At 57.9% G+C, this 23,337-nt stretch overlaps 2 protein-coding genes across 2 annotated transcripts; one reads left to right on the top strand and one right to left on the bottom strand.

The window, feature by feature from the left end:
- The first annotated feature begins 5,357 nt into the window (after positions 1 to 5,357).
- On the top strand, positions 5,358 to 20,310 carry PPP2R1A (protein phosphatase 2 scaffold subunit Aalpha). Its single transcript, XM_065574582.1, has 15 exons — positions 5,358 to 5,516; positions 10,417 to 10,507; positions 10,969 to 11,069; positions 11,281 to 11,513; positions 11,916 to 12,063; positions 12,249 to 12,404; positions 12,707 to 12,821; positions 13,401 to 13,471; positions 13,899 to 14,033; positions 14,369 to 14,542; positions 15,046 to 15,106; positions 17,077 to 17,231; positions 17,465 to 17,607; positions 17,872 to 17,963; positions 18,649 to 20,310. Exons 1-15 carry the CDS (start codon positions 5,364 to 5,366, stop codon positions 18,663 to 18,665), a joined length of 1,845 nt encoding a protein of 614 aa, XP_065430654.1. The 5' UTR covers positions 5,358 to 5,363; the 3' UTR covers positions 18,666 to 20,310.
- A 1,516-nt stretch (positions 20,311 to 21,826) lies between these two features.
- Positions 21,827 to 22,888, bottom strand: LOC103306787 (chemerin-like receptor 1). The gene has a single exon (XM_065574583.1). The coding sequence runs from the start codon at positions 22,883 to 22,885 to the stop codon at positions 21,947 to 21,949; it is 939 nt and encodes a 312-aa protein (XP_065430655.1). The 5' UTR covers positions 22,886 to 22,888; the 3' UTR covers positions 21,827 to 21,946.
- Positions 22,889 to 23,337: the final 449 nt, after the last annotated feature.

Below are 23,337 nucleotides of genomic sequence, written 5' to 3'. Positions count from 1 at the left end.
CTAGCCCAGTATCCAGCCCCCTCCCTGCTGCCCCAGATCTGTCCATGAACCTGGAAGCACATGGAAGCTGCCTGTAATATTTTTATGACTATATATTGTCTGGACGTACCCCTTGTTTGGAAAAGGCTGCTGCTTCCTGTCCCCGAGTCCACGCTCTGGTGTTGGCTCCCCAAGGGAAAGCAGGTGGGTCCTGAAGCCTGTCAGACCTGGCTGAGCAATCACGGCTGGGGTCCACAGGCTGCAGGCTGGCACTTGCTCTGAGAGAGGGTGTAAGCAGAGTCAGGATGAGCTCTCCCCTGACATCTGGTGGTGAATTATGGCGAGTGTGGAAAAGAACTCCAGGGGCTGATCTTGTTTGCATAGGCACACCCACTCGCCTGGCATGAAACAACAGCAACTCAAAGTGGTTACTTTGGCTGGTGTGGGATCCCCAGTTTCTCTGTTATTGGGGCAGGAAGAATAAAGTTTTGTTACCCTGATTCTGTGAATCAAGGCCAGTGGAACTGTTGTATGACAGGACTGAGTGAGTCCTTCACCATTACCTAAGTAGCACTTGCTTGACAAGGGGCATGGGTTATAAAACCCAGTGAATTGTTGGCAGCACATATACTAAAATTGGAATGATACTGAGAGAGAGGATGGGGACAGGTATTTGTATCTGATGGGCTGGGTCCCCTTTGAGGGTTTGCAACAGCTATTGTACTACTGTTTCTCTCCACTGTTAAGTATCAGGGGGTAGCTGGGTTAGTCTGTATCTACAAAAACAACAAGGAGGCTGGTGGCACCTTAAAGACTAACAGATTTATTTGGGCATAAGCTTTTGTGAGTAGAAACCTCACTACTTTGGATGCATCTGAAGAAGTGAGGTTTTTACTCGTGAAAGCTTATGCCCAAATAAATCTGTTAGTCTTTAAGGTACCACCAGACTCCTTGTTGTCTCTCCACTGTTGAATGTTAGTTAACTTTGATTCCATTAAGAGTCTACTTACAGGCTGCTGAACTGAATTCACTTTGGGCCAATGGTGCACTAGCACTGGGGCTCCCCTACTATGAGCTGAAATTGCTAAGAGCTGAAATCACAAAAGAGCTAAAGTTATTAAGAGCTGAGATCACTGAGTGCTGTGTTGACTAGTGGGGGAGCCTGAACCTATATTGCTAAGCAGTTGGTGGAGCAATCTGTGGGGACGACTAGAGGAGCAGTGAGCAGCGCGGAGCCTTGCGGGGCCGGTTGGAGCGGCCCAAGGAACGGCGAGCGGAGCTGTTTCCGGGAACGGCTGGAGCAGCTCACAGGTCGGTGAGCGGAGCAGCTTGTAAAGCGGAGCAGTTTGTGGGACAGCAGGAAGTGGACTGGCTCGTGGTGAAGGCTGTGGCAGAACCTCACGGAGAGCCGGCCAGCCGGCCTCGGATCACGTAAGGTGCTCCTTAACACCCTGCGTGCCCCCCCCTTTTACTCTGGGGCTGCACTGACCAGGGACAGAGACTTTGGGGTCTGTGGGACTTTGGGTGGTTGCTGGACCCAAGAGACTTTGGGGGTGTTGGACTTTGGGGACTCTGGGTGATTTTTGGGTTGCTGGATTCAAGAACCAAAGGGAAAGGACACAGCCCAATTTGCTGGGGTGGGTTTTTTGCTCATGGTTTGTGTTACGAATCCTGTTTGTGGTGTTTTTCCAATTTAATGCTGATGTCGTTTACCTCATGTTATTAAACATTTTCTGTTACACTCAGACTCCGTGCTTGCGAGAGAGGAAGTATTGCCTCTTGGAGGCACCCAGGGGGTGGTATGTAATTGTCCCAGGTCACTGGGTGGGGGCTCGAGCCGGTTTTGCATTGCGTTATTGAAACGGAACCCCTAGATACAGAACCCGGCCCTTGTTGCTGCCAACTTAGATGGGCAGAAGGGTTACAGGGGGAATGGGGCGATTCCAGCCCCAGCAGGTGCAGGCTGGCGAATTAAAGCCTGGAAGAGAGCACTTGGATAGAGCTGCTGAAGGAGGCAGGGGTGCAGCCAGCCCTGGGTTGTGACAGGGCCCATCTAGCCTGGTATCCCGCCCCCTAACTGCTGCCCAAGAGCAGCCCCTTGGGACAATCAAGCCCGGTACCCCACCCTGAGCTCTGGGGTGGGGCCGGCACTGAGGGGTTTGGGATGCAGGAGGGGCTAGGGATGTAAATATTGGTTAAAAAAGTGAACCGGTTAAACTGTTAAAATTATATCAGTTAACCGTTACCCGAGGTCCGTCAGGCGGGTTGGCGTGGGGCAGCAGGGGCTGGTGTCCTGCTGTCCTGGCGTGGCTGGAGCTGGGCCGCTCCAGCCTGCCTGGCCCACTCCAGCCTGCCCGAGTGGCCGGGGCTGCTCCAGCCCACCTGCCAGGGCTGGGGTCCCGCCGGCCCAGCCATGGATGAGGTCCCTCTGGCCCACCAGCTGGCTACCAGGGTAAATGGTTAAGGTCTGGTTAATGGTAAGCCCAATGCTTAAAGGAGGGATTTAGGGTGCAGGAGCGGCTTCTGACCTGGGGCAGGGGGTTGGGGTGCAAGGGGGGGGGAGGTGTGGGGTCTAGGAGGGAGTTAGGGAGGGGGAGGGGGTTCTGACCTGGGGCAGGGGGTTGGGGTGCAGGTGGGGGAGGTGTAGGGTCTAGGAGGGAGTTAGAGTGCGGGAGGGGTTTCTGACCTGGGGCAGGGGGTTCGGGGTGCGGGTGGGAAGCATGTGGGGTCTAGGAGGGAGTTAGGGAGGGGGAGGGGGTTCTGACGTGGGGCAGAGGGTTCGGAGTGTGGGTGGGAAGCATGTGGGGTCTGGGAGGGAATTAGGGAGGGGGAGGGGGTTCTGATCTGGGGCAGGGGGTTGGGGTGCAGGTGGAGGAGGTGTGGGGTCTAGGAGGGAGTTAGGGTGCGGGAGGGGTTTCTGACCTGGGGCAGAGGGTTCGGGGTGTGGGTGGGAAGCATGTGGGGTCTGGGAGGGAGTTAGGGTGGGGGAGGGGGTTCTGACCTGGGGCAGGGGGTTCGGGGTGCGGGTAGGAAGCAGGTGGGGTCTGGGAGGGAGTTAGGGAGGGGGAGGGGGTTCTGACCTGGGGCAGGGGGTTCGGGGTGCGGGTAGGAAGCAGGTGGGATCGGGGAGGGAGTTAGGGTGGGGGAGGGGGTTCTGACCTGGGGCAGGGGGTTCGGGGTGCGGGTGGGAAGCATGTGGGGTCTGGGAGGGAGTTAGGGTGGGGGAGGGGGTTCTGACCTGGGGCAGGGGGTTCGGGGTGCGGGTGGGAAGCATGTGGGGTCTGGGAGGGAGTTAGGGAGGGGGAGGGGGTTCTGACCTGGGGCAGGGGGTTCGGGGTACGGGCTCTGTCCGGGCGGCACTTACCTCAGGCGGCTCCCAGGGTTCAGGCAGGCTCCCTACCCGGCTCCGTGCGGCTCTCGAAAGGGACCGGCATGTCCAGCCCCAGGCGCCGGGGCGGGCAGGGGGTCCCCGCATGCTGCCCCCGCCAGAGCGCCATCGCCCCACGGTGGGCGTCATGACATCATTGCTGCTGATGTGACGTCACGGTGGGCATTGTGACATCATCACTGGCACCATGGCCTCATAGTTTCTGCGTGACAGCGTCACGGGCATGAGACCTCGTATTAGAGGCTGTTGTGCTGTGACATCACGGTGTGTTATGACATCATCAGACGCTGTGTGACATCATTGTGGGGGGTTATGAAGCCACAGGTGGATGACCTTATCTAGGGTTACCATACGTCCTCTTTTTCCCGGACATGTCCGGCTTTTCGGCAGTCAAACCCCCGTCCGGGGGGAATTGCCAAAAAGCCGAACATGTCCGGGAAAATGGCGGCTCTGTTTAAGAGCCGGGCTGCCTGAACGCTACCGGCTTCGGGCAGCCCCGTGCCTCCAGACCCTGCGCCGCCGGAGCCCGGGAGGGGAAGTGCCCGGCTGGGGGCGCAGGGTCTGGAGGCAGGGGGGCTGCCCGAAGCCGGTAGCGCTCGGGCAGCCCGGTTCTTAAACAGAGCCTCCAGCGGCTGCGGCTCTGTGTAACTGACACTATGTCAGTTACACACAGCCCCGGCGGCTGGAGGCTCCAGCCGACCCCGCTCTGTTTAAGAGCCGGGCTGCCCGAGCGCTACCAGCTTCGGGCAGCCCCTATGCCTCCAGATCCTGCACCCCCAGCCGGGCACTTCCCCTCCCCGGCTCCAGCAGCGCAGGGTCCGGAGGCACGGGGGCTGCCCGAAGCCGGTAGCGCTGGGGCAGCCCAGCTCTTAAACAGAGCCTAAGAGGAGCAGAGCCTCCAGCTGCGGGGGCTCTGCTCCTCTTCGGCTCTGTGTAACTTATACAGTGTAAGTTACGCAGAGCCGCCGGAGCCCCGGAGGGGAAGTGCCCGGCCGGGGGCGCAGGGTCCGGAGGCATAGGGGCTGCCCAAAGCCCGAGCGCTACCGGCTTCACGGTTTGCTGGGCAGCCTCCAGACCCTGCGCCCCCGGCTGGGCGCTTCCCCTCCCGGGCTCCAGCTGCGCTGGGGAAGCGCCGGCCGGGGGCGCAGGGTCTGGGGGCTGCCCGGGAAACCGTGAAGCTGGTAGCACTGGGGCAGCCCTTTCCCCCTGGCTGGGAGTGGGAGGGAGGAGGGGGCGGAGTTAGGGTGGAGAAGGGGCGGGGTTGGGGCGGGGCTATGGGTGGGGAAATGGGCGGGGCCATGGCCCGTGGAGGGTCCTCTTTTTTTATTTATGAGATATGGTAACCCTACCTTATCACTGGCTAGTACTGTGAATGCCGTTGCCATGGGGACGGATCCAAGATGGCCGACACCATTGTTGCTCGGGGCAACGCGTATGCACTCCGCCCTCAGGGCCCGCCCTCACCACCAAGTTGAGTTGCCCTACACGGCATTCAAATCGAGGGCACATGTGGGGGCGGGATTTGATGTCTGTCACTCGAGGAAAGTAACAAATAGGCTGGGAGATTGGGCAAGAGGAACGGAGATCGAAGCCAATAGGCTGAGGGGGGAGGCGGTTTTAAGGGTTTTTATCCAATAGGATTAAGAAGGAGGCTGGATTGACAGTGACACAGTATCCAATGGGATTGGAGAGCAGGCAGTCCTGGGTATCATTCATCTAATTGGATATTAATAAAGTGGGATTAGGTCGGGGAATTAGCCAATGGCGTTATGGAGGAGACGGGGCGAGTGCACCGAGAACCAATGAGTATAGAAAATGGGCGGGAGGAAGGCGTGGCATTAGCCAATAATAATTCAGAGGATTGGTTAAACTCTCAACCAATGGGATTCCAGTACAGCTTCGGGTTCCAGCCAATGGCGTGACAGGAAGGGCGAGGCCAGTGCCTAATCAGCCAATGAACTGCGACAGTAGGCGGGACTATTGTTAACGCCAGCCAATGAGCGCGGAGCCGCCCCTGCAAAGCGGCGGAGGCCACCCCGCGTTTTCCTTAGTGCCGGAGCTGGGAGCTAAAATGGCGGCCGCCGACGGAGATGACTCGCTCTACCCTATCGCGGTGCTGATCGACGAGCTGCGCAACGAGGACGTCCAGGTGCTGGCCGGGGCTGGGGAGGTCGGGCCGCGGCCGGTGGGGGGAGGCTGGGCTGCGGGGATCCGCACAGCGAACGGAGCCCGGGGTCCGGCGTCCAATCACAGGCCGCCTCTCATCCCCAAAGCCGCGTTGCGGGCGTGAGAGGAGACGCCTGATTGGATGGGAGTGCCACATTGTGCTGAATGGGAGTCTGGGGGCCAATGTGTGTGTGCGGGGTTGTCTGACTCCCCACCCCCCTCCCCCCAACCACCACCCCTGTGGGTCAGAGGAGATATGGCCGCTGATTGGCTGAATGTCTCCCCCATTCATTCCAGTGGGGCCTCTCTTCTCCCTGGGATCAATGACCCCTGACCCCTGATTGGCTGTGGGGTGCCTGTAGAGCCAGTTATGGGGTTTGGCTCACGTGACCTGGGGTGTGGTGTGAGGGGGTGCCTGGCTGGCTCCTTCCCAGGTATATCCCCTGTAGCCAATCACAGGCCATGCCTTATCCCCCAAGGATGAGGTGGATGACAAGAGGTTGCTGATTGGCCAGATTTGGGGGAGGTGGGGGGGACATGGTGTACTGGGGAGTCGGGGAGCCAATCAGGGAGGCTCTTAAAAGTGTATTTTGCAGGCTATACCCTGATATACCACTGAGCGGGGGCTCCATGGGGGATTGGCCAAAGGGGGCTCCTCTGTGTTATATAGAGTGGGGGTAGGGCCTGTGAGAGCCAACCTCTCTCTGTGATTGGCTGGGGGAAGTTTCTGTCTTGGGGAGCGCGGTCTGTGGGAGCCAATCCCTGCCACTGGCCTGTGGTAGATCTGGAAGTGACCTGTGGCAGCCAATCCTGGGCGTCCCCTAGGAGATGGTGAATGTGGCTGGCCTTGGCACACCCCAAGAGAGTGTGATTTACCACAGCCATTCCTAGGGCTTCCTTGTCATGAGTACCTTGTGATTGGTCCTTACTAGCCTCCTCCATGACTAATGCTGGCCAAAGCTTGTAAAAACCAATCTCAGGGCTCCCCTCAATGAGCTGCTGCATGCAAGTGACTGGGAAAGGCTGTGGTGTGGTGTGGGCATGCCCCCCAGGGGACCAATACAGGGATTAGCCTAGGAAGCAGCTGTGTGATTGGCTGGAAAAGTTCCATATAACCATGGTATATTGGAGAGAGTGCACAATCCTCTGATCTCTTCCTTTTTGGGGGAAAGGGGGCTGGGGCTCGGGCTTGGTTCAGGGGGTGCTCCGGTAGCTTATGAGCTCAGGCTAAGGATGAGGGTGGTGGGGGACGGAGGATATGGGAGCAGAGGTGAGGGGGTTGTCTGTGGGATGAGGGGGGCTGGAGGGGTAATTTGATCAACATATGGCATTTTAGGTCCGCCACAGGGCTCTAAACCAGGGGTGGGCAAACTTTTTGGCCCGAGGGCCACATCTTGGTATGGAAATTGTATGGTGGGCCATGAATGCTCAAGAAATTGGGGGTTGGGGTGCAGGAGGGGGTGAGGGCTCTGGCTGGGGGTGTGGGCTCTGGGTTGGGGCCAGAAATGAGGAGTTCAGGGTGTGTGTGTGTGTGGGGGGGGCTCTGGGCTGGGTCAGGGGGTTGGGGTGCTGGGGGGGGGTGAGGGCTCCGGCTGGGGATGAGGAGTTGAGGGTGCAGGAGGGTGCTCCGGCCTGGGACCGAGGGGTTCGGAGGGCAGGAGGGGGGGATCAGGGCTGGGGCAAGGGGTTGGGACATGGGAGAGGATCGGGGGTGCAGGCTCCTGGCGGCGCTTGCCTCTAGCAGCTCTTATTCGGAAGCATGGCCAGGCAGCTCTGCACATTGTCCTGTTTGCAGGCACTGTCCCTTCAGCTCCCATTGGCCATGGTTCCCGGCCAATGGGAGCTGCGGGCACGGCACTTGGGCCAGGGGCAGCATGTGGATCCCCCTGGCCGCCCCTACGTTTAGGAGCCGGAAGGGGGACATGCCGCTGCTTCCGGGAGACTTGCGGACTGGGGCAAGCCCTGGACCCTGCTCCCTGGCGGGAGCTCGAAAACCAAATTAAAATGTCTGGAGGGCTGGATGCTGCTCCTGGGTCGTAGTTTGTCCACCCCTGCTCTAATCACATACCTGTGGGGATGTACTGGGGGTGGGGTGTCTGTTCTATGACGGGGCCTTTTCTACCTGGCTATCTCCGGGGTGTGGCTCCCAGGGTGGGTATATCAGGCAGAGTAGGACTGGCCAGACAGGATGCACCAGTGGTGACACAGCGGAAGGGGTGTGGGAGTAGATCTTGTGAGGGGGAGGGGCTCTGGGCTGCATGTGGGAGGAAGTGTGGTTTAGGGGTTGGAGCAGAGGGAGGCCTGAGAGCCAGGATTTTTGGGTTCTCTCCCTGGCTCTGGTAGGGGAGCGGGGTCTAGTGCATTAGATCACACGACTCCTGGGTTCTGTTCCCTTCTGAATGTGAACATTGGCCCAACTTCTATGGGGAGTGGCAGCTGTGTAGCTTGGAAGGGGGACCAACCTTCTCAGGGATTGCCTGGATTAGTCAGGAGGGTGTTAAACTAGTAACGAAAGGGGAGGCTAAAAAGAGGGAAGATACGAGCCCTGAGCACAGAATTGAGACGTTGAGAACAAAATTAATCAAGGAACGGAAGGGCATGAAGAGAAGACATTCTTGACTTGCCTTTACTGCAATGCTAGGCACCTAGGTTACAAACCAAAGGAATTGGAATTACTTGTTTATGAGCAAAAGCTCAATCGAGGTGGTATTATTGTATCCCAGCGGGATGATTTGCACAACTGGAATGTTAATATCATTGGTCATAAACCAGTGGTTTTCAGCCTGTGGTCCACAGATCCCTGGGGATCCACAGACTGTGTTTAAGGGGTCAGCAGAAGGTGATTGTTACCATAGAACGGTGGTTTTCAACCTGTGGTCCATGGTTCCCTGGGGGTCTGCAGACTGTCTAAGATTTCCGAAGGAGTCCGTACTGCCATTTGAAAATTTTTAGGGGTCCACAAATGAAAAAAGGTTGAAAACCCCTGTTATAAACTATTTAGGAAGGATCGAGTGGGCAGGAGGGGAGGGGCACTGTCAAAATGGCATCACCTGTTTCTGAATCACTGATAACTCGGAAGAAAATGATCTTGAATGCTTATGGATAAATGTCCTAACAGAGGAAGCACAAGATGCTATATTAGTTGGAGTTTACTATAGACCCCACTGGGGAACAGGAGGACAGATCTATAATGTGCAGGGGGAAAAAGTGTGAGATCCTGAGGGGCTTCAATTTGATTGACGTGTGCTGGAGCGCTCAGGCTGCCAGTACTAAAACATCCTTGGAATTTATAAGTTAGAGGACCATTTCCTAACTCAAAAAGGGTTGCATCCAACGTGGGGGAATTCTGTATTAGAGACCTAAAAACTTGTGGTAACTTAAGTGCGAGTGATCATGATTTGATCACATTTATAATGTACAAACAGACCAGTGAAGGCCAGACCAGTGAGAGATTTTATTTGGTGCTTTAAAAGGGCCAGTTTCACAAAGCCAAAAACAATTGAGCCAAATCAACTGGGGGGGAGGAGGGGGAATTGAATTAGGAAATGTGACTGATAATAAGCATTGTTTATGAACCCCACTGGATGCCTGAAAAGCCCCCCATCAAGGAAGAGAGCCATATTGGTTTAAAAAAACAAAACAAAAACCCGATGTGATTTAGAAGGAAAGGGAAGGCAGCTATAAAAAATAAAAAAATATATAGCAGTGGAAGAAAGGGGAACTGTAGAAAATTGATAAGGGAAGCAAAGGGACACAAGAAGAAATGTGTGTCCAGAAGTGTAATCGCTGCCCTTTGACTGTCTCTTGCATGTCATCAGTGCTGTTCCCAGCAGGGCAGGGGCCAATATCAAAAAAGTTGCCCTCGGGAGGGAGGTCTGAGGTAGCTGCAGTCAGAGATCAAGAGTTGAAATCAATTCTTGTCCCAGCAGCGATGCTCATGTGGCTACAGGGTTGATAAGGAGTGATGTGTTTTTATTTTGTTTAAATTAGAATAATTTTTTTTCAAATAAACTTGCTTAAATGAAATGAGTTTTATACGTTTAATATGTTCAGGCCTGAACTAAGGAGTCTCTTAAAACTTTTAAATAAAAAACAAATGCTGAATCTGTGCGTCTGTCGCAAACTTTGACTGAACAGCTGCTTTTCTATATAACGAAAGAATCGGGGGAAACATCTAACTTCTGCAGTTAAGCTCTGTAAATATGCCTCAGTGGGTCACCTACTGTATTAAGGACTTGCTCCTGTGGGGAGCCGAGGACTTGCTCTTCTGTGTGAGATTATTTAGTACAAATAAATTGTACATGCTGTTTTGTGTGTGTAATTAAATTCCACTCGCCGTCCTAATGCAGCTCCACATAAATCACGAGAAAGAAGTGAATTAGCTAGTGAACGAGCCGCAGATCAGTCACTTTTTCTAACATATTACAAGTGTCATTAATAAGCATCTGAAAATACTGTGCTCTAGAATTGCTTAAATCAACGTATATAGTTAATGTCCCCTCCTAAGCAGTAAAAAGATACACCGAGTCTACGCTGACAGCTCCATTTAGCTGTAATTGACGTTTTTTAATGGTCCCATCAACCAGGGCAAATGCGCCTTTCTTTAGAACATCACTGCAGTCCAAATGGAAAAGTTGATTAAACGTGATGATTGAAATCGAGGCTTCCCACCTGGCGATTTAACCACGATTTAAAGCGAGGCAATTGAAATCACCCAGTGGAAAGCCTGCATTGCAGATTGCCTTGCTTTAAATCGCCAAGTGGGAAGCCTCGATTTCGATGGGGATTCGGAGCACCAGGGTCTGACCTAGGTTTTCGCCCAGCGTCCCCCTCCCCTGTCCGCACCGGTCGCCTGGTTCTCACCCACGCTCCTCTCCACACAGCTACGTCTCAACAGCATCAAGAAACTCTCCACCATCGCCTTGGCCCTCGGCGTGGAGAGGACCCGCAGCGAGCTCCTGCCTTTCCTCACAGGTAACCAGAGGGCTCCAAACTGGCCTCCAGGACTCCTGGCTTCTCTCCCCGGATCTGGGAGGGCAGTCGGGCTAGTGGGTTAGAGCAGGGGGCTCTGGGAGTCAGGACTCCTGGGTTCTTCCCCCACTTTGACCTTGGGTAAACTACCTCCGATGGCTGTGTTTTTTAAATGGTGGATAGCAACAGCCAGCACTGGTGGCGGAGGGCAGGGCTGTTGGTGTGTGTGGGGGCAGGGGCTTTGCAGGGCTGGAGCGAGGGCTGTAGGCTTTCCACCCCGCTTCAGGGCAGGAGCGGGCTCTGGAACGCTTCTGCTGAAACCCTGTGTCCAGGTGAGTCAGGGAGACCGCGCCCTGTGTGCAGTCAACTAGCGGCTCTCGATGCCCCTCTGAACCCACGCGTCTGGCTTTCGAAGGCGTCCGCCGCCTCGTCCTCTCCCTGCTCACCTGCCGCTTCTCTTGCAGACACGATTTACGATGAGGACGAGGTGCTGCTGGCTCTGGCTGAACAGCTGGGGACCTTCACTGCTCTCGTTGGGGGACCCGAATATGTGCACTGCTTACTGGTAGGTCAGACCCCTGCCACCTAGGGCATGGAGCCTCGTCATACGGGCACTGGGGGGGTCAGGACACCTGGGTTCTCTCCCCAGCTCTGGGAGGGGAGTGGGGTGTTGTGGGTTAGAGAGGGGGGGAGCTGGGAGCCAGGACTCCTGGGTTCTCGCCCCACTCCAAGCCGGGGTGGAATCAGTCCATCCCTGATCTCACTGCCCCCCGCAGCCTCCCCTGGAGAGCCTGGCGACGGTGGAGGAGACGGTGGTCCGAGACAAGGCGGTGGAGTCGCTGCGTGCCATCTCCCACGAGCACTCGCCCTCGGACCTGGAGGGACACTTCGTGCCCCTGGTGAAGCGCCTGGCGGGGGGCGACTGGTTCACCTCCCGCACCTCGGCCTGTGGCCTCTTCAGCGTCTGCTACCCTCGCGTGTCCAGCTCGGTCAAGGCAGAGCTCCGGCAGTGAGTGAAGCCCCTATGGGGCCGATCGTGCGGCTGGGGGAGACCCTCGCAGGGCTGAATGCGGGGCTGGGAGAGAGCCCCTGGGTCAGTGGGACCCCCCTGTGGGTGGATCACGGGGCTGGAAGGGACCCCGGGTCAATGGGACAAGTCCCTGTTATCTCTCATAGTTTCCTTCATAAATGGGATCAGTCTCCAACACACACACAATCCCTCCACTCCGATTGGAGTCAGTTGAGATTCACCCTCCTTTGACTGGTTTGATCCGGGGCGGGATATCAAGGTAGATGAGCCCCTGGGGCTGATCGGGAGGGGGTGAAATACTGGGCTAGATGGGCCCCTGGGGCTGACCCGCCGTGCCAGGGAGGAGCTGTTACAGGCGTCTCACTCCCCCGTCCCCGGCAGGTACTTCCGGAACCTGTGCTCTGACGACACCCCCATGGTGAGGCGGGCGGCAGCCTCCAAGCTGGGCGAGTTCGCAAAGGTCCTGGAGCTGGAGCATGTGAAGGGCGAGATTATCCCCATGTTCTCCAACCTGGCCTCCGACGAGCAGGTGAGAGCCGCGCAGGGGAGGGGGCTGGGAGCCAGGACTCCTGGGTTCTCTCCCTGGCTCAGGGAGGGGAGTGGGGCCTAGTGGTTAGAGCAGGGGGACTGGGGCCCAGGACTCCTGGGTCGTCGTCCTGGCTCTGGGAGGAGAGTGGGGTCTGGCGTTAACCCATCCCTGCCTCTCGCCCGCAGGACTCAGTGCGCTTGCTAGCCGTGGAGGCTTGCGTCAATATCGCTCAGCTCCTGCCCCAGGAGGACCTGGAGACCTTGGTGATGCCCACGCTACGGCAAGCGGCCGAGGACAAATCATGGCGGGTCCGGTACATGGTGGCTGATAAGTTCACAGAGGTGAGCGCTGCTTCCCTCCTCGCTCCAGTGATCTGTGGTGACCTAATGTTGCGTGGGCTAGCAGGGGTCTGTGGGTCGGGAGTGAGGGGCACTGGTAGAGCTTTGGGGGAGGGGGGAGCCCAGGGCTGGGACTGCCGGTGGGGATTGAGATCTGTGCACAGTGTCGATGCTTGTCAATTTCCCCTGTGCTGAAATTGACGGGCTGTTGTTGATCTGGTGACTCCCCATCTGTCTGGGGCCTGGATCCCTGGAACGCTCTGACATGTAGATCCCCTGCTGACCCACTGCCCTTCCCCCCACAGCTCCAGAAAGCCGTCGGGCCTGAAATCACCAAGACCGACCTGGTGCCAGCTTTCCAGAACCTCATGAAGGACTGTGAGGCCGAGGTGCGGGCTGCTGCCTCCCACAAGGTCAAAGGTCAGCCTTGGTGCCCCCCTCTGTCCATGTGGGAGGTTGGGATCGCCCTCTGGAAGGACCAGAACAATCTCTACGGCCAGAGGGGGTCATTGTGGGGAGGAACTTTTGGGTAGGATGGATGGATGGGGGTTGTGGGTGAGGCTGAGTGTGTGGGATATAGTCTCCCCCAGGGACTGGCTGGGAACCCCGTGGCCGGAGCCCTGGGTAATTGGCTGGAGCTGGGATGGTCATGCCGGTCTCATGGACTGGATAGACAAGAGGGGGTGGTCCTGCCCTGCCGAGTGTGGGGTAATGATCTCGGCTGATCCTGTCCCCTTGGGGGGGGGGGGGAGTCTTATGGGGAGGGGAATGGATGGTGGGTATGATCCTGGCCCTTTCCCCTGCTGGGGGGAGATTTGGGAGGGAATAAATAGATTTGGGAAGAGAGAAAAGGGTGGGGAGGGGGAGGTCGCTTGCTGCATGTCTGCACTACCGTCCCCTGTGCCCTGCGCTGAGCTCCTGAAGCAGCTGCCAGCCCCCCCATGGGAGCTGCTTCCCCCTCGTTAACCCCTCGCCCTGTTCACCATCTGCCCTCCCCAGAGTTCTGCGAGAACCTCTCGGCCGACTGCCGTGAGAACGTCATCATGACCCAGATACTGCCCTGCATCAAGGTACGGGGGTGGGGGGGGCTCGGCCTGATCCCCTTGCTGCTGGCATCCCCCCCATGGGGGGGAAAGTGGATGGGTGGCAGGGGAGCATAGGGGCACAATGGGATAGGGGTAAGCATGGTGTGGGGGGGAGGAAGATGTGAGAATGGGGGGCACAGGATGCGGTGGAAGGGCAGGGGAGCATGGGGAGAGGGATGTAGAAGGCCTGGGGGGCAGGGGCGTAAGGGGATGGTGGGGGGAGGGGTCGGGGTGCCACCAAGGGCAGGAGTGTGAAGGGTAGTGGATGGGGTGGGAGGTTTTGGGGGTGGAGGAGGCATGGGGGGCTTAAGGGAAGTACAGGGGGTTTGGGGGGGCAGTCCTAGCAGTTCAGTGCCATCAGGCTGGCGTTGGCCCGTCTATATTAACCCCCCCCCCCTTCCTCCCCGAGCAGGAGCTGGTGTCGGACGCCAATCAGCACGTCAAGTCGGCTCTGGCCTCCGTCATCATGGGGCTGTCACCCATCCTGGGCAAGGACAACACCATTGAGCACCTGCTGCCGCTCTTCCTGGCCCAGCTCAAGGACGAGGTGAGCGCCCCACCCCAGAGGTGGCTGCATTTCGGGGCCACTGTGTTGTGCTCCTGTCTTGTTGGTATCGATTTTTCTCTTTGGGAAGAAATCTCAGTGGGGTTTAGTGATTAGAGCATGGGGAGCTGGGAGCCAGGACTCCTGGGTTCAATTCCTGGCTCTGGGAGGGGAGTGGGGCCTAGTTGTGGGGGGATGGGAGCACAGGACTCCTGGGTTCTGGCTCTGGGGAGGGGAGTGGGCCCCAGTGGTTACAGTATGGGGGAGCTGGGAGCCAGGACTCCTGGGTTCCATCTTGTGTGGAAAGCCTTTGCTCTGAGCTCTACCCCTCTCCCTAGTGCCCTGAGGTTCGGCTCAACATCATCTCGAACCTGGACTGCGTCAATGAGGTGATCGGCATCCGGCAGCTGTCGCAGTCGCTGCTGCCGGCCATCGTGGAGCTGGCCGAGGATGCCAAGTGGCGCGTCAGGCTGGCCATCATCGAGTACATGCCCCTGCTGGCTGGGCAGCTGGTAAGGAGGCCATGGGGAGCGTGGGGGCTTCGGGATCAAAGGCCTGGAAGGATCAGGCCCTGCTGGTGGTGTCTCTCTTGCTAAGCAGGGAAACACCTGGTCAGGATTTGAATGAGAGGGTTCAGGCTTCCCACTTGGTCAGGACTGGCCCCGGTGCCCCAGCATAGCACTAGGGGGCGGGGTGGGGGCTCTCCCCTGGCAGTCAGGGCTAGCCCCGATGCCCTGGGTGGTGCTAGGGGGCACTGTGGTGCAGGGAGCTCAATTCATCGGACCTGGGGTTGCTGGGAGTTAGGACTCCTGGGTTCTCTCCCCAGCTCTGGGAGGGGAGTGGGGTCTAGTGGGTTAGAGCAGGGGGCCTGGGAGACAGGACTCCTGGGTTCTCTCCACCAGGAGCATCTCATCTGTGAAATAAGAACAGTGCCTGTTTTCCAGGGGCCCCGTCTCTCCCACAAGGTCCCGGCTCTGGCACAGAGTTCCAGGACTAACAGTCTCTTCCTTTCCAGGGGGTGGAGTTCTTTGACGAGAAGCTGAATTCCCTGTGCATGGCTTGGCTGGTGGATCATGGTGAGTGTCGCTCAGGGGACCCGCCCTCCCAGGGCTCCCCCAGTGGCCAGTGCTGGCTCCAGGGCCCTTGGCTTGAGTGGGGACTTCACCGCTGCAGGGTGGAGCTCCATAACTCTGACCGAGCAATGGTGCATCGTGGGAGATGGGCTCTACGGTCCTAGAAGGCAAAGGCTGGTCTTGAGACTCACGCGGAGGGCTGGGTGTCCGGATTCCTGGGCTCTGTTCATGGCTATGCCACGGACTGGGGTGTACCCTCCAGCAAGTCGTGGGTGTGCTTAGAAATCAAGGCTCTGACCCCTTCCTGTGTTCGTTTAGACTGCGCTCTTCAGGGCCAGAGCGGTCTCTGGCGGTGTCTGAGCAGCGCCTGGCACTACAGAGGCTGTGCATCCTACTCGAATACAAACAAATTAACCTTCACTGATTAATTGCCCTTTTGGTCTATTGGCTTATAAGGGCTCCCAGATCCTCTGCTTGGGGTTTTATAGCCCCATCCACTTGATCCTAGCTGTCGCAGCCACATGACAGTGACAAGATCTAGGTCACTTTCCCCCAGGGAAATCCAATTAACAAGAGTCCGGTCAGTTTCAGGACAGCTTTGCAGTTGACTGGGCTCTTCAGCTGTGTATCTCAGGTTGATGCTCTGGGGTGAGCAAGACATAGTCAGTTTCACTCTGCCACTGCTCTGGAGGGGGATGGGGGGGCTCTGCAGGGGGAAACCACTCCTGAAAGGGGTTATGTGGGGGGCGGGGGAGGTGAGAATTCCCCTCAGCTGCAGGGCAGTGGGTGGGACAGAGGGGTAGAAATGTAGCATCCTAGACCTGCGTGTGTGATTCCGCTTGGGGTGAAAATGGTGGGGCATCCTCAGCTCTAGGGCACCCCTTGTGTCTGAACATGGCATTGCATAAGACTTTGCCTCTTGTACCCTACACGTCCCCCTCCGGTGGCTGTTTCCAGTCCCGGCTGGGGTCTTCTCCCAACTCCATCTCTGGGGAGTCGGTGGCTCGGGTCTCCGCCTGTCCCTTCACTCCCCTTCCGAGATAGCAAAAGGTCCTGCTTAGAGCCCAACACAGGTGCCCAAATTAATAGTTCAGCCCCTTTCGGGCTCCACTGAAATCCTCTGCTGCTTTGCCTGGCCCAGCGTCTCTCACCTTGCGTCTTCTCCAGCAGCGTTCTCCCGCTGCTTCCCTTCACCAGCGACTCCTGCAGGTCATCTCTTCCTGGTCCGTGTGGGCCCTGTCTCGGGACTCCACCCCCCTACTCCCCCCAGAGCCTGCTCTGCTTCCTGGGGGTGGCTCAGTCTGGCTTTCTCGGGTTCTTCCCAGAGGGGAACCACCTTGTCCCCACCAGAAAAATTCCTGTGAGAAGTAAGGCCCAGGTCCGGACTGGAGGCCTCTCTGGAAGATGCTTTTAGCCACACACAAGTTGAAGGACTCAACCCGGGGGGAGCTGGAGGAAATGGAACAGTTTGCGCTATGTGGTGATCTAATTCCGCACTTCTGGACTTGGATCATGCAAAAATCCCAGCTCTTGGTTAAGAAGAACAGCCACTTCTTGGCCACGAGAAACCCCGAGCCCTGGGGCTGGTGGGGATTTCTAATGGCATCTGATGGGGATTGTTATGGACAGTCAATAGCTCTTGCACGGCAGGGAAAGCTGAAGCAGAAGGTGCCAGTGTTTTAAATGAGAATTCCCAAAAACAGAGGGAAACCTCGCCAAATATTGTGTTTTCCTCAGTGTTTTGTGGGGCGACTGCCGAAAATGGGGAATAAACAGGGCACCTGGTGAACGTGGGCTGGTGGGGGCAGGGTGAATTGTAACCCCTGAAACTCAAAATCCAGAAGGTGACTCTTTCTAGCCCAGATCTCAGGGTGGAGGGATCGGGGTTAGCGTGCCGCTGTTGGTAGCCTGCAGCCAGGATTGGCCCAGAGCCCCGGCCACCCCCGGTGATGCGTTTTCTCCTCCCTTCCCAGTCTACGCCATCCGGGAGGCAGCCACCAGCAACCTGAAGAAACTGGTGGAAAAATTCGGCAAAGACTGGGCCCACGCCACCATCATCCCCAAAGTGCTGGCCATGTCTAACGACCCCAACTACCTGCACCGCATGACCACGCTCTTCTGCATCAATGTGAGTGCCCCTCTGGGGGCAGGGGGAACCCAGATGCCTGGGGTGGGGGGGTGGGGTCTAGGGGTTAGACCGGGGGGGCTGGGAGCCAGGACTCCTGGGTTCTCTTCCCAGCTCTGGGAGGGAAGTGGGGTCTAGGGGTTACTGCTGGGAGCCAGGACTCCTGTGTTCAATTCCTGTTTTGCGTGATTGGCACAGATTCAGCGCTGGCATAACGCTCTCCCCCTGTCCCCCAGGTGCTTTCGGAGGTGTGCGGGCAGGAGATCACCACCAAACACATGCTGCCCACTGTGCTGCGCATGGCGGGCGATGCCGTGGCCAACGTCCGCTTCAACGTGGCCAAGTCCCTGCAGAAAATAGGACCAATCCTGGACAACAGGTACAGCCAAGGGGCGGGGACACCTGGCACTGGGCAGGGTTGGATGGGGGAGGAGAGGTTGGGATCTGCTAGTGGAGTGGGGATGGTGGAGGCAGGGCTGGGGGCACCGGGGTGGGGAGGCAGGACTCTCAGCTCCCATTCGCCTCCACCTGAGCAGCTGCGATGGGGGTGGGGGGGGAATTCCCGGGCCAGGGTTCCAGTCTGCTCTGCCCCCCATGTCTCTTGCTCTGTGGGTCCCTCTAACTGCCCCACTGCACCCCGCAGCACCCTGCAGAATGAGGTGAAGCCCGTGCTGGAGAAGCTCACGCAGGACCAGGACGTTGACGTCAAATACTTCGCACAGGAGGCCCTGACCGGTAAGGGGAGGGGCTGGGGTCGGGTTGCACACTCAGCCCCCTGGGGCCCTCCCTCTTGGAGGGCGTGGGGTGTCGCTGGGCCCTGCCCGACTGATTCAGCCTCGTGGGGCCCTGTGTGGTGTGGGGGGTGCTAGGCGAGGTCTGTAATCATTACCTCCTGTCACCAATCCTCCCCAGCTGTGGGAGGACTCAGACCTGCTGGGAGCGTGGGGTTTGGGGGTGTCTTGGTCAAAGACCCCTTCTCTGCTGTGTGCGGTGGGGTGACCGTAGCAGGGGGCTCCTTTATGGAGCAGGGAGACATCCAAGTGGTGTTGGGGTTCAAAGGGGAGGTTCCAGATGTCCTCTTCTCCCCCCGGGGCAATCAGCAGCCCCCCCATGTTTGAATGAGTTCCCTGCTCCCCTCTGATTGGGCTCTGCCTTGACCCCCTCCCCCACGTCAGATATGGGGCAGCGTTATATGATTAGGGCTCTGGGGTGGGGGCTTCTGGGTTTCCCCCTCTCTGACCCAAGTGTGGGGTGTGCCTTGGGGATACCCCATCTGGCTTCTGGGATTCTCCAGTTGTGGGGAGATGGGCCTGCAGGGAGAACCCCCCCATCCAGAAAGGGGGGGGAGGGCCTCTGGGGCTGAGAGCCGTGGCCCTGTGATCTGACCCCCCCCCCCTCTCTCTCTCTCTCCTCCCCACAGTGCTGGCGCTGGCCTGACCCCGAGGATGTGCCCTGTCGTCTCCTGACCTCCAGCCGCTGTCGGCCCCTCGCTCCCCGGCCCCTCCCCAAGCCTCTGTGCATGTGTATGAACCCCTGTTGGGTGGGGGTGCCCGACGGCCCAATACAGACACCCCCCCCATATTCCGATCAGCCCCCTGCTCGCCAGGGCATCACTGCATTTCCCCTTCCAACAGTTCATCTCCTGCCTGGTCACTCACCAGGGGCGCAGCACTCGGCCCCCCAGTATTCCCCCCCACTCAAACACTGCAGTTTGGGGGGCTGCTCGTTGCTCCCTGAGTCCCCCATCCCTGCGCTGCCTCTCCCTCTGGATGGCTCGTTGCATCCCTTCTCAGCAGTCCCTGCCCACCCTGTGATCTGAGTGTGAGGGGCACAGGAGGAGATGGGGGGTTGGGGCTGCTTTCAGCTGGTTTTATGGAAGGCTCTGTCTGTGGGCTGTACTATTTCACAGCCACCCGTGTCCCTGCTCTCCTCCTTCCTCTTCCTTCATCCATCTGTTTTCTCACTCCTCCGCTGAAATCTGCCTCGTTCTCCTCTTCCCCTGCAGCATTAAACACCCTCCAGACTCAGCCTTGCCACCTAGGCCCCCTTCCCTCCCAGAGAGCCCCTCGCAGCTCTGAGGGGGGGGTTAGTAAATAGTGCTCGCCCCCAAAATCAAAACCCCGAACCGCCTCTCCCCCGGGGCAAGTTGTAAGCAGAGAAGAGACCAAACCTCCCTGTGGAAACAGGTTTCTTTAATGTCAGTTTTGGCGCTGGTCAGTTTCACACTGGAGGGGTTGAGGGGTCTCCTTTGTCAGTTTCACCTCTGGGCAGGTTCATGCGGGCAGGCGCCCGCCTGATGCCAGCCTCAGGGAGGCTGGCAACGCTTTTCAGCCGTGGGGCAAAGGGCTTTCAAATCCAAACGCTGGAGCCTGAAACCCCCTGGGGCGATCTCTCCAGGGTGTGAGATGCTGATTAGAACATGGGGCGGGAGGGGGGGCGTGTGGCAGCAGGTCAGCCGACATTCTCAAATCCTCTGTGCCCATCAACCCTCACAAGGGTCTGAGCCCCTTTCCCCAGCCCCCATGGGGAGCTGGGTTGGGAGAATTGAGCTGGGATTTTACAGGCCACGTTTGGGGTTGGAGGTCAGGGGTCATGACCATGATCTGGGTCATGGGGGGATAAAATCTGCTCAGAGTTCACCCCATGGCCTCTCAGCGGGGGTAAGGAAAAGGCCCCACCCTTCAGGTGACTGGGCAGGAATTAGATCAGGATTTCCCCTGGGTCCTAGCCCCATGTCAGTCAGTCCTAAGTTCTCTGGGGTTGTGCCCCTCACCTGGAAGGGGCGGGGCATCACAGACCTGTCTAGTGGGGAAATGGGATGGTCTCCGTTTGACCCCTCACACTCACCACGCAAACACCTGTGCCCCAGCGTGACCCTTCCCTTCGCTGCTGCCCTGGTGGTCATGCACTGAGCAAACACAGGGGGATCCGTACCCCCCGCACCCTTTAACACAAGTCCCACCGTCCCCCCTCCTCCTCCACACCGTAAGTGAAATGTCACTTTCAAGCTAATGGTTTTTTTTGTGAAAACTTGTTTTATTATTTTTTTTCTTCTCCATGATTAATAAAAGGCTCGATCGTTCCTGCGTGGTTGTGGTGTGGACAGAGCCGCGGGGTTCTCAGGGCGGGGTGGAGGGTGGAGCAAAAGGATCTTAAAGTGCTGAAGCAATTTTAGGTGTGGTGGGGTGCAGAGGCTGGTTATACAGGGATCCCTCACCTGCTGCTGAGATGCAGCCACCTCTGGGGTGGGGCACGGGCTGGTTATACAGGAACCCCTCACGCGGTGCTGAGATGCGACCAGCTCTGGGGTGGGGTAACTTTATCCAGCTCCAGAGCAAGGCAGCTGAGACAGACTGTAATGGAAAATCCCGTGTCCCCGTGGGGACTCGTGGGCGGTGGAAAGGATTTGAGCTGGGGCTGGCAAGTCGAGGGCCTCAGGCCAAGCGCTGAGGGTTTTGTGACCCTTTCCCTGGAATTTGTCTCCTCCCAGACAAGTACTGCAGTAGCTGGGGACCCCCTCTGAGCCAGCCAGTCCCCCCCAGCCTGGGGCTTTGCCCCCTATAGGGGAAAGGGCTTGTGTCCCATTTCATGGGCCAGCCAGTCCCCCAGTCTGGGGCTGCACCCCTTAGAGGGGAAAGTCCCCTCCACAATCACCTGGAGATCAGCCTGTTAGGGTTAACAAATCCCTTCCTTCTCTCCCTGTAAGTACCGTGACTGTTGGGGGTAGAGGCGGGTCTGTCACCCCTCGTGGGGCTCTTCGTACCCACAGCAGAGGCTGGCCCCTCCGGGAGAGCTGGCTGAGGTTTTCCAAAGGGCGGCGGCTGTGTCAGAAAATGCAGCTCGATTGAAATCGACACAAGCTGGGGAACGCGTCTGTTTGGAGACAATTCCCTGGCGGGGGAGGCCAGTCCGAACGGAATGGACTGAGCGGAGTTGTTTCATTTCAAAACGACCCTTTTTTTGGTTGCCGGATGGATTTGATGATTTTGCTGTTTTTAAGACAGGAACCAAAGCAGCGACTGATCTGGGTTGGTTGTGGAATGGGGGAAATGGAAAGTCCAAAATGGGGTCTATTGGTTTTTTTGTAATACATAAAAGGCAAACAAGTCCCCGTTTTTGTATTTTCGGGGGGGGGGGACGGGGGGCAGTCATGTTTTGGCCAATAGTCTATTTTTATATGATAAACAATTGGTATTTTATCAATTGTCTCAATGCATCCAAACCAACCTTGGGGTTCTTTTTTTCAGAAATGTTGTGGCGAGTTTCACAATCTGGTATCTTTATATATCTCTTTTGTTTCCATTTCGGAACCAAGTTGGGGGGATTTCCTTCCAAAGCGCACTTGTGCTTCCTGGCCAGCTCCCACCCGAGGCTGGTAGAGATAAGGCAGGACATGGGGCTTGAGATCTTGGTTCTAGCCATGTCTTTGCCCCCAGCCTAAGAGGAAAGGACCCGGGGTAGGTGACATGGGAAAATGTCCATGTCCCAGGCAGCATCTCTGGTTCATAAGGGGGAGAGTGCCCCCCAGCCCACTCCCTGAAGCACAGCACCCCCTAGCACCACACGGGCATCAGGGCCAGCCCTGACTGCCAGGGGAGAGCACCCCCAGCCAGCTCCCTGCAGCACGCCTCCTAGTGCCATGCTGGGCACCAGGACCAGCCCTGACTGCCAGGGGAGAGCTCCCCCAGCCAGTTTCCTGCAGTATGGTGGCTCCCCCTTCAGACGTGAGTTGGTGGTGCCTCCTCGAAGGCTGCCTTGAAGGCCTGCACCAGCGGCCTCCGCACGGCGTCCTGGAACTCCCTCCCAGCAAAGACGTAGAGCAGGGGGTTGATGCAGCTGTTGAACATGGCCAGGCACTTGGAGAGGGGGATGGCCACCAGGCGGACGGCGCTGGGCATTTGGGCTGTGGAGATCCTGGCTAAGGCCAAGGCATGGTAGGGTGACCAGCAGAGGAAGAAGCAGAAGATGACTCTTGTGACCACCAAGAGGGGTTTGCTGGACTTGGCCAGCCTCTTTCGCCTCATGGCCACCACCAGGATGGAGTAGGACACGGAGATGACCACCAAGGGCAGGAGGAACTGAGAGAGGAAGATGAACACGGTCAATATCTCGGCCTCTTGGCGCCTCCAATCTTGGAAGACATCCAGGTTGCTGCAGGAGCTCCGGTTCCTCTCGAAGGAGAGCTCGGAGAAGAGGAAGGAGCTGGGCACGAAGGTGGCCAGCGACAGGGCCCAGATAGCGGCGCAGGCCACCCAGCTGAGCCGCGGCGTGCGGTGATTGCGGCACCAGACGGGGGCCACCACTACCACACACCGGTCCACGCTGATAGCGCTGAGCAGCAGGACCCCACTGCAGAGGCTCAAGCCAAAGAGGCAGTTGGCCAACTTGCAGGCCACGGAGCCGAAGGGCCAGTCCAGATCCAGGGCCAGGTACAGGACGGTGACCAGGATCAGAGAGGTGGAGGCCACGTCGGCCACAGCCAGGTTGAAGAACCACACGGTGTTGGGGGTCCAGCGCAGCTTCCAGCCTGTGACCCACAGCACTGCCCCGTTCCCGGCCGCCCCGGCCAAGAAAATGAAGCCGAAGGCGACAGCCGTGGTGACCTTCATGGCCTGGCGCAGTGTGGCCTCCCCAGATGTGGCGTTGATGGGCAGCATCGCCCTGCTGAAGAGACAGTGTAGGTTGTGAAAGGCCCTATGCTTGGGTTCTCTCCCTGGGGGTAGGATTGGGGGCTGGGAGCCAGGACTCCTGGGTTCTATCCCTGACGCTGGGAGGGGAGTGGGGTCTGGTAGCTTAGAGCTGGCGGGGGCTGGGAGCCAGGACTCATTAACTGGGCCACCATTGAGGTCCCAGTCTCAGTTGAATGCTGGGATGATCCGAACCTCCACCCCCACCATTACCCATGTACTAACTAAACTAATGGTTGTGGGCACTGTGTGTCCCCCTGCTGGAAGGAGAGTGTGTGTGTGTGTCTGTCTGTGTGTGAGAGAGAGAGAGAGAGAGATGGCTCCCCCACCCCCGTCCCTCGCTCTAAGCCCCGCTCACTTAGTGACGCTAATGGGCGCAGTTGCATTGACCGCAAGCCCCCGTCCCTGCTTTGTTCCCAAAC

Source organism: Chrysemys picta, chromosome 20, assembly GCF_011386835.1.
Source record: "Chrysemys picta bellii isolate R12L10 chromosome 20, ASM1138683v2, whole genome shotgun sequence".
Classification (NCBI taxonomy): domain Eukaryota; kingdom Metazoa; phylum Chordata; order Testudines; family Emydidae; genus Chrysemys; species Chrysemys picta.
This window is presented reverse-complemented; position numbering and strand designations above follow the sequence as displayed.